General features: G+C 43.2%; 1 protein-coding gene across 1 annotated transcript; it reads left to right on the top strand.

Moving 5' to 3' along the window:
- The first annotated feature begins 1283 nt into the window (after window positions 1-1283).
- Window positions 1284-5950, top strand: LOC106561859 (beta-1,3-galactosyl-O-glycosyl-glycoprotein beta-1,6-N-acetylglucosaminyltransferase 3-like). Its single transcript, XM_014126126.3, has one exon. It carries the CDS (start codon window positions 1483-1485, stop codon window positions 2818-2820), a length of 1338 nt encoding a protein of 445 aa, XP_013981601.1. The 5' UTR covers window positions 1284-1482; the 3' UTR covers window positions 2821-5950.
- Window positions 5951-9717: the final 3767 nt, after the last annotated feature.

Here is a 9717-nt window from a genome sequence, read left to right on the forward strand (position 1 = left end):
GAAATCCATAGATTGGTCCTAATGAATTGATTTCAATTGACTGATATCCTTATTTGAACTGTAACTCAGTAAAATCTCTAAAATTGTTGCATGTTGCGTTTATATTTTTGTCCAGCGTATATATAACTTATTTTCACCCTCAGCTCTGACTTTAGTTTATCATGATTCAATAAAGTTGGTTGCTGTCTGTCAATGGTAATATGATGTCTAAGATGTTAGTCAATGATATTTACTGATGAAAATGAAGAGAAATGCTCAGACAACATTGCTAACCAAAATAAACGGAGGTGATCCTTCACATGGATTAATACATCTAGTGTTTTGTCACTGCTGACAACTGTAACATAGGAGATAATAGTTATTTAATCCATGTTAAGGATTTCTGTTTGTCTGCTGCTCAAGGACATAATTCCCATTATAATTTTCATGGTTTCTAAACAGGTGAAGTTACAGAGAGGCGAGAGGAAGTTGACATTTATAACTTATTTCAAACAGTGGTTGGAAACGGTTCAGGGAACAGATCTGAAAACCAGAAAATAACACCATTGTTCCCGGAACAGAACCATTATTTTAGGAGCATGCGAACCGGTTAATAACGTTATTTTACATTCCATTTTTTGTCTCCAGTCCCACAAAAATGCAACGAAGTCATTATGCAAAGCCCTCAAAGTCACTCTAAAAGTTATTCCAGTGTCTGCCTGCCTGCCGGCTGAACATCTTTACCAGTGTGTGTGTGTAGGCTACCTGCCCCTCTCCAATTCAGAAATTAGGGAGAGATTTTTATTTAGAGAACAGTGGATTCACTTTTTCAATGCTAGTTAAGGATATGATAGTTATCACATTTCTCATTGGATTTATTAACTACAAAAAGGTAAGACATGTTTTTATTTGAATTTTGGTGCCAGTCTGCACAAGCAGGTTTGTTAGCTTGCTTGTTAGCTAACTCTGGTCTAGCTCTGGAAAATTCTAGGCTATATTATGTGTAATGTAATGGAACTGAGTCTTGATCAAGGGCTAGCTCTGGTCCAACGTTAGTTGAGCCAACTCTCTGACGTTCAAAGACATTCAAATTTCTTTAATTTAAGCCGCTCATCCGTTGGTAAAAGTCTGTGGTAATGCATGTCATATCAACAAGATGTCCAGCGCTCTCCTCACCCACAAAATGTCAGTCGACCATGAATTGATCCATATACATGTGAAACCATGCATTGCGTACTACAGGTTGAGCCACTCCTGAGCCACTCCCATGCCAACTAGAGTGTTTACCCCATGCACACAGACCATGCCCACTAAAGTCAATGATACAGATTTCCTTTTATCCTGAGGTGCAAGACTTTTTTTAGCTCTGAGGTATGAGCGAGACACATTACTCAGTTGAGCAGCAGTGGGCAACTACTTAGATGTAGATACTAATACCACCACATAGACCGTCACTGCTACCGTACAGAGAATACTACATAGTTAGATAATAGAAGACTAGGCATGTCTCCACTTCGGTTGTCAAGCTCTCAGAGAGTCTTCAGGAACTTATCTCTGATCATAGTAAGTGGCTCTGTCTGTTTGTTCCTGTGGGCCGCTCTCAGACCCTGCTCTGACAGGAAGCCTCTCCGCTCTCCAGACCTCCTCCCTCTGCACTACGCTGCAGACTTGCCGGCCTGCTCAGCCATCATCCAAGGAGACATGGAGGGTCTGGAGAGTGAGCAGCTCAGCCTCCTGCTGAAGACCATGAAGAAGCAGCAGCTGCTGTCAGAGGAGTTCTACCACAACGTAACTCAGGACTGTCAGAGGTACGTTGCAGACAGAGGGTTCATCACCGTTCCTCTGAGCCAGGAGGAAAAGGAGTTCCCCATCGCCTACTCCATGGTCATCCACGAGAAGATTGAGATGTTTGAGAGGCTCCTGCGTGCTTTGTACACTCCGCAGAACGTCTACTGCGTCCACATCGACCAGAAATCATCCGAGGACTTCAGGAGTGCAGTGAGAGCTATTGCTTCCTGCTTACCCAATGTGTTTGTGGCCAGTAAGACAGAGAGTGTGATCTACGCCTCCTGGTCCAGAGTGCAGGCTGACCTGAACTGCATGGAGGACCTGCTAAAGTCACCTGTCCAGTGGAGATACCTTCTCAACACCTGTGGAACCGACTTCCCCATTAAGACCAACGCTGAGATGGTCCAGGCCCTCAAGCTGCTGAACGGGAAGAACAGCATGGAGTCAGAGGTCACCAACAACTATAAGAAGGGCAGATGGCAGTTCCACCACAACGTCACCGACACCGTGGTCAGGACAGAGGTTAAGAAGACCCCTCCACCAATCAACACCCCCATGTTCTCTGGCAACGCCTACTTTGTGGTATCCAGGGCCTTCGTCCGTCACGTGATGAAGAGTCAGGAGGTCCGAGTTCTGCTGGAGTGGGAGAAGGACACCTATAGTCCTGATGAACACCTGTGGGCGACTCTGCAGCGGATGCCCTCTGTCCCAGGCTCCAACCCCCACAACAGTAAGTACCAGCAGTCTGATATGAACTCCATGGCCAGGGTAGTGAGGTGGAGCTACCTGGCTGGGGATGTGAGGAGCGGAGCCCCCTACCCCCACTGCTCCGGGACCTACAGGAGAGCTGTGTGTGTCTATGGAGCTGGAGACCTTCAGTGGCTCCTAAACCAACACCACCTTATCGCTAACAAGTTTGACCCCGAGGTGGATGATGTGGCAATTAGATGTCTGGAGTCATACCTGCGCTTCAAAGCAACACACCGTGTATCATTAAAGACAGTGGAATCTGGGAGTATCGCACCAAAACTATTAAATGTTAAAAGGTTGTAAATATGGTAATACACATTTATCTAAAATATATTATATATTTCTGATATGTACAGAATATTTCTGTTAGTACTGTATGTTTCTGATTGCCATGCTTATTTAAAATATGTTTTAGATTATATTGACATTTTAGTTATTTAGCAGACTATTATCCAGAGCAACTTAATATTAGTGTATATTTCTGATAGTACTGAAATGAAGGTTGGAAATACAGTCAGGTATGTTTATTTATGTTTCTTTAACTGTTGGGGTTGCACTGTAGATTTCTGAATGCCATGTACTGTATTTCCAAGATATATTTCCTCCTGTACTCGTTATTTATTACGCAGCACCACCATCTAGTGGAATGACTTGTCTAACTGGACACAGCAGTACTGTAACCTCATTATAACAGTTATACATTTACATTTACATTTAAGTCATTTAGCAGACGCTCTTATCCAGAGCGACTTACAAATTGGTGCATTCACCTTATGATATCCAGTGGAACAACCACTTTACAATAGTGCATCTAAATCATTTAAGGGGGGGTTAGAAGGATTACTTTATCCTATCCTAGGTATTCCTTAAAGAGGTGGGGTTTCAGGTGTCTCCGGAAGGTGGTGATTGACTCCGCTGTCCTGGCGTCATGAGGGAGCTTGTTCCACCATTGGGGTGCCAGAGCAGCGAACAGTTTTGACTGGGCTGAGCGGGAACTGTGCTTCCTCAGAGGTAGGGAGGCGAGCAGGCCAGAGGTGGATGAACGCAGTGCCCTTGTTTGGGTGTAGGGCTTGATCAGAGCCTGAAGGTACGGAGGTGCCGTTCCCCTCACAGCTCCGTAGGCAAGCACCATGGTCTTGTAGCGGATGCGAGCTTCAACTGGAATCCAGTGGAGAGAGCGGGGGAGCGGGGTGACGTGAGAGAACTTGGGAAGGTTGAACACCAGACATGTGTATTCAACAATGCCAGGGTAAAGGTTGTAAATCATAACTTTTTTCATGCAGGATTCTTTCAAAGAAACCATCAAATATATGAATCTCTGTCCTTTCTCACCTGCAAATAAATATTTAAATGTAATGAAGAATATGCATCAAGCCTTAACAGAGTGCCTTAAATACATTGAAGATACAACAGTAACTCTGACAACGTCAACATCTCTACGTTTGGCTTGATACATAAAAGGTTATCAAAATTCAACAGAGCATGGTGGAGAGATTAGCCAGAGATTAGAGATCAGGAGGTTGTAGGCTAGTGGCCAATCCTCAAAAAGGGTGTTCATTTGAGATACCCCTACACGAGGTAGAACAAAACACAACCAGATTTCTTTCATATTGTTACATTTTAGTAATTTAGCAGATGCTCTTATCCAGAGGGACTTACAGTTAGTGCATTCATCTTCAAATAGCTGGGTGGGACAACCACATATCAGATTCATAGTAACTACATTTTCCTCAATAAAGTAGCTGTCAGCAAGGTAACCTTAACCCTAACCCTATCAGCAAGTTAAGGGGGAAAAAGTGTTAGTAAAGTATACTTTTGTGAAGTAATAGATGTTTTCAGAAGATGGGCAGGGACTCTTCTAGCTTCAGGGGGAAGCTGGTTCCATCATTGGGGTGACATGACAGAGAAGAGCTTGGACTGGGCTGAGCGCAAGATGCTCTCCTGTAGGGGTGGGATGGCCAAGAGACCAGTGGTGGCAGAATGGAGTGCTCGGGTTGGGTTGTATGGTTTGAGCATAGACTGAAGGTAGGGAGGGGCAGGTCCATGGTCTTGTTGTGGATGTGAGCTTTGACTGGAAGCCAGTGGAGTGTGTGGAGGAGCGGGGTGACATGGAAGACCTAGGGAAGATTAAACAACAGGCGTGCTGCAGCGTTGTGGATAAGTTGGGGGGGTTTGATGGCACAAGCAGGGAGCCCAGCCAAACAGAGATTTGCTGTAGTCCAGATGGGAGATGACAAGTGCCTGGATTAGGACCTGCGCTGCCTGATGCTGATGTTGTAGAGCATGAACCTGCAGGAGCGAGTCATTGCTTTGATGTTTGCAGAGAACAACAGGGTGTTGTCAAGGGTCACGCCAAGTTTCTTTGCACTCAGGAAGGGGGACACGGTGGACATGTCATTCGTGATGGAGAGGTCTGGAAGCAGGTAGGCCTTCCCCGGGAGGAAGCAGCTCAGTCTTGTCGAGGTTTTGCTTGAGGTGTTGGAACGACATCCAAATCAAATCAAATCAAATGTATTTATATAGCCCTTCTTACATCAGCTGATATCTCAAAGTGCTGTACAGAAACCCAGCCTAAAACCCCAAACAGCAAGCAATGCAGGTGTAGAAGCACGGTGGCTAGGAAAAACTCCCTAGAAAGGCCAAAACCTAGGAAGAAACCTAGAGAGGAACCAGGCTATGAGGGGTGGCCAGTCCTCTTCTGGCTGTGCCGGGTGGAGATTATAACAGCACAGGGCCTAGATGTTCAAATGTTCATAAATGACCAGCATTATCAAATAATAATAATCATAGTAGTTGTCGAGGGTGCAACAAGTCAGTAACACAAGAGTAAGTGTCAGTTGGCTTTTTCATAGCCGATCTTTGAGAGTATCTCTACCGCTCCTGCTGTCTCTAGAGAGTTGAAAACAGCAGGTCTGGGACAGGTAGCACGTCCGGTGAATAGGTCAGGGTTCCAGCAGGTCTGGGACAGCAGGTCTGGGACAGGTAGCACGTCCGGTGAACAAGTCAGGGTTCCATAGCTGCAGGCAGAACAACTTCCCCTCCTTGTCATTCGGTCTCTGTTCATCATAGACGCTTCAAACAACTTTGTTAAAGACTGTCGACATCTAGTGGAAGCCGTAGGAAGTGCACAAGTATTACTACGTCACTGTGTATTCAATAGGAAACGACTTGAAGAGATCCCATGCATCCAGATTTCCACTTCCTGGTAGGATTTCTCTCAGATTTTTGCTTGCCATATGAGTTCTGTTATACTCACAGACACCATGTGTATAACAGAGTGTATAACAGAGTGTTTTCTATCCAAATCTACTAATAATATGCTTATCCTAGCTTCTGAGTTTGAGTAGGAGGCAGTTTAATATGGGCACATATTTTTTCCGAATGTGTCAATATTGCCCCCTATCCTTAAGGAGCTGTAAGGGGTTAAACAACATTTTCCCATGGTTCCCTGACTTCGGGGAACCATGGAATCATTATCATTGATTAATCAATAAAATTTGCTTTGCATACTCATTCACGTCCAGCTCCTACATGACTGATGCAGTATTGATGAACATTATCATCTATAAATAGATTGAAATCGTTTTCCACGCCAAATTAGATGCATCTGATGAGTTATCTACAAACAGGAGCACACAACTTGATAACATACATGAAGGGCAGATTTTGGCATTTGCTGTATGATCGATGAGAAACTGCATATTGCAAATGTACGGTCCCTTACTAGACGTCCGCGAATGTTTGTAAAATTTGCGGACGAAGGCGAGCTGTGCACCGGGGCCAGATCTTCCGGAAAGTCATCGAACGAAGTCTCTCGAGCATAGGTTTGGCATAATGGGCAGTTGGCCCCGAACAGGATGGAGTTGAGGCCTCAACACTTTTTGAGTTAAGGCCATTTTTCTGGGATTAAAGGTAAAAAACTAAAATAGAGCACTAATTTGACTGCTTCACGTCAAAGTACATGAACCTACGGTGTCAGGAAAAAAATAATCAGACATTTATCTATCGCAATTTAAGAGAAATCGTACAATGTACAATTTGTGATTTTCAAAATAAATGTGTTTTGTTCTCAAAAAAGTTACAGATCCAGTTGCAGCGTATTCAGATTAAACCGTTAAGGTGGGTTTCGGAGCTCTATTAGATTTCTGTGATTTTCTGAAAAAACACACAATCATTCAACCCTGTGTAAATAAGTCAGTTCTTAACGTAAATACTTAAAACTCAATATTCTATAAGAGCCTAACCCAAGGGGGATATGTGTTTACTTTCAGCTTCCTGTGTCAACCAGAAGTGCCTTAAAATGGTGCCATAGGGGCTGTTTCGAAGGGTTAAAATGATCAGATCTTTTCAAAACTTCATATGTGTGATTAGGCAACCCTCATGAACTGTAAATCAGTAATTTCTCCCAACAGATGTCAAAGAAAAAACACTCACTCTCACACACACACACACACACATAAAGGATGGTGACACAGTGCGGGGCTTAAAGACACACAGAGCCTGCAATGTCATTACCATAATCTCAAGGCTGTGCTGAGTTCAATGAGATGCCCCGCTTGACCGTAGCTCACTCGGTCTAAGCGCAGCGACCATCAAAAAATGTAGGCCCAAAATGAAGGCTGGCCCTAAATTTCAGCCGCTTTTGGGTGACAGCGGGGAACTGTTAGGGTTAGAAGCACAATTCAACCTCAGGAACATTCCTGAGGTCCTCCCGATCTGTGCAAGCCTAACCTTGACTGTGTGGCATTAACCCTTAACAGTTAAAAGGTGTTTACATCGAACAGTTTGCAATGACTTCTCTCCCCATAGGAATACATTGCCTGCTCCCCTAAATTCAACCTGAAGCCTATGTGGGTTATGAATGCCTTATGAACCTGTCTTCGATGACAATCCATCAGGCCACTATGAGGTCTATCTGTGTCAATTCTAAGCTTCCTGGAGCAACCGGAAGTGGTTAAAATTTACATTTACATTTTTTACATTTTAGTCATTTAGCAGACGCTCTTATCCAGAGCGACTTACAAATTGGTGCATTCACCTTATAATATCCAGTGGAACAACCACTTTACAATAGTGCATCTAAATCACTATCACTAAATCACCCTAAAAGTGTTTTACCATTCCCAACCTGCAGTTTGTGAGAAATAGTGCATTGAACCCTGTGTAAATCAGTCAGTTCTTAATGTAAAGACTTTAAACTCAGGATTCTGTAAAAGCCTACCCCAATGAGGATATGTGTTTACTTTAAGCTTCCTGTGCCATCCGGAAGTGCCTTAAATTGGGGTCACAGAGGCTGTTTCGAAGGGTTAAAAAAGTCACATCTTTCCAAAACTTCACATGTGTGACTAGGTAACCCTCATGAACTGTAAATCAGTCATTTCTCCCATCATATTTCCAATAAAAGCTGACACATGCACACAGCAAGGACGGAGTGACATTGTGTGGGGCTTACAGACACACAGAGCCTACAATAGTTACCTTTGTTCGAACTGTCAAAGAACCGTCAGACCTAAAGTTCTGAAACTTTAGAAACCTGTTCTAGAGCTCAAGTCGATAGTGCACGGTGAGTTATGTGGCTCTAGAAGGTTCTCAGACCGAGAAACAGCCTCGTATATTTGCAATAAATTCAATTCCTTTTGACCATCACAAAAATGACAACATTTAGAAAAGTCCCAGAGTCGCAAGACTAGGTGCATTGAAACCACCTCGGCCCATAGAGACGAACCCTAATGTTTCTGTCCGATAACTCATTCAAGGACCCCGTAGCAACACCCAGAAAATGTGGATTTTCAGCACCAATTAAGGTTGCTGCTCAGGCTCCAAATGACCTATCGCCTCAACTAGCCCTACACATAATGTCAGAACTGGACCAGCAGCTAGAACGTAACTACATGTTTTATGTTTATTTTATGGTTTAACCTCTATGGGCTAGGTGGGACGCTTGCATCCCACCTACTCAACAGCCAGTGTAATCCCGTGGCGCGATATTCAAATACCTTAGAAATGCTATTACTTCAATTTCTCAAACATATCACTATTTTACACCATTTTAAAGACAAGACTCCCGTTAATCTAACAACACTGTCCGATTTCAAAAAGGCTTTACAACGAAAGCAAAACATTAGATTATGTCAGCAGAGTACCCAGCCAGAAATAATCAGACACCCATTTTTCAAGCTAGCATATAATGTCACATAAACCCAAACCACAGCTAAATGCAGCACTATCCTTTGATGATCTTCATCAGATGACAATCCTAGGACATTATGTTATACAATACATGCATGTTTTGTTCAATCAAGTTCATATTTATATCAAAAACCAGCTTTTTACATTAGCATGTGACTAGCATGTGACTAGCATTCCCACCGAACACGTCCGGTGAATTTACTAAATTACTCACGATAAACATTCACAAAAAACATAACAATTATTTTTAGAATTATAGATACAGAACTCCTTTATGCACTCGCTATGTCCGATTTTAAAATAGCTTTTCGTTGAAAGCACATTTTGCAATATTCTGAGTAGATAGCCCGGCCATCACAGGCTAGCTATTTTGACACCCACCAAGTGTGGCACTCACCAAACTCCGATTTACTATTAGAAAAGTTTGATTACCTTTCCTGTTCTTCGTCAGAATGCACTCCCAGGACTTCTACTTCAATAACAAATGTTGGTTTGGTCCCAAATAATCCATAGTTATATCCAAATAGCGGCGTTTTGTTTGTGCGTTCAAGACACTATCCGAATGGTAAAGAAGGGTGACGCGCCCGACGCGTTTCGTGACAAAAAAATTCTAAATATTCCATTACCGTACTTCGAAGCATGTCAACCGCTGTTTAAAATCAATTTTTATGCTATTTTTCTCGTAAAAAAGCAATAATATTCCGACCGGGAGTCGTTGTTTTCGTTCAAAGAGAGAGAAAGTAAACATGGTGTCGGCTCATGCACGCGCCTCCAGTCTCATGGTCCTCAGATCGACCACTATCAAAATGTGCTAATGTTTTTCAGCCATGGCCTGCAAAGCCACCATTCATCTTTCTGGCGCCTTCTGAGAGCCTATGGGAGCGTTAGAAAATGTCACGTTATGCCAGAGATCCCCTGTTTTGGTTAGAGATGATCAAGAAGGCCATGAAATGGTCAGAGAGAGCGCTTCCTGTTTGGAATCTTCTCAGGTTTTGGCCTGCCAAATGAGTT

Source organism: Salmo salar, chromosome 10, assembly GCF_965601325.2.
Source record: "Salmo salar chromosome 10, fSalSal1, whole genome shotgun sequence".
Lineage (NCBI taxonomy): Eukaryota > Metazoa > Chordata > Actinopteri > Salmoniformes > Salmonidae > Salmo > Salmo salar.

Coding starts and splice junctions, on each gene's coding strand:
- LOC106561859 (XM_014126126.3), top strand. CDS start 1,483: ATGTCTCCACTTCGGTTGTCAAGCTCTCAGAGAGTCTTCAGGAACTTA.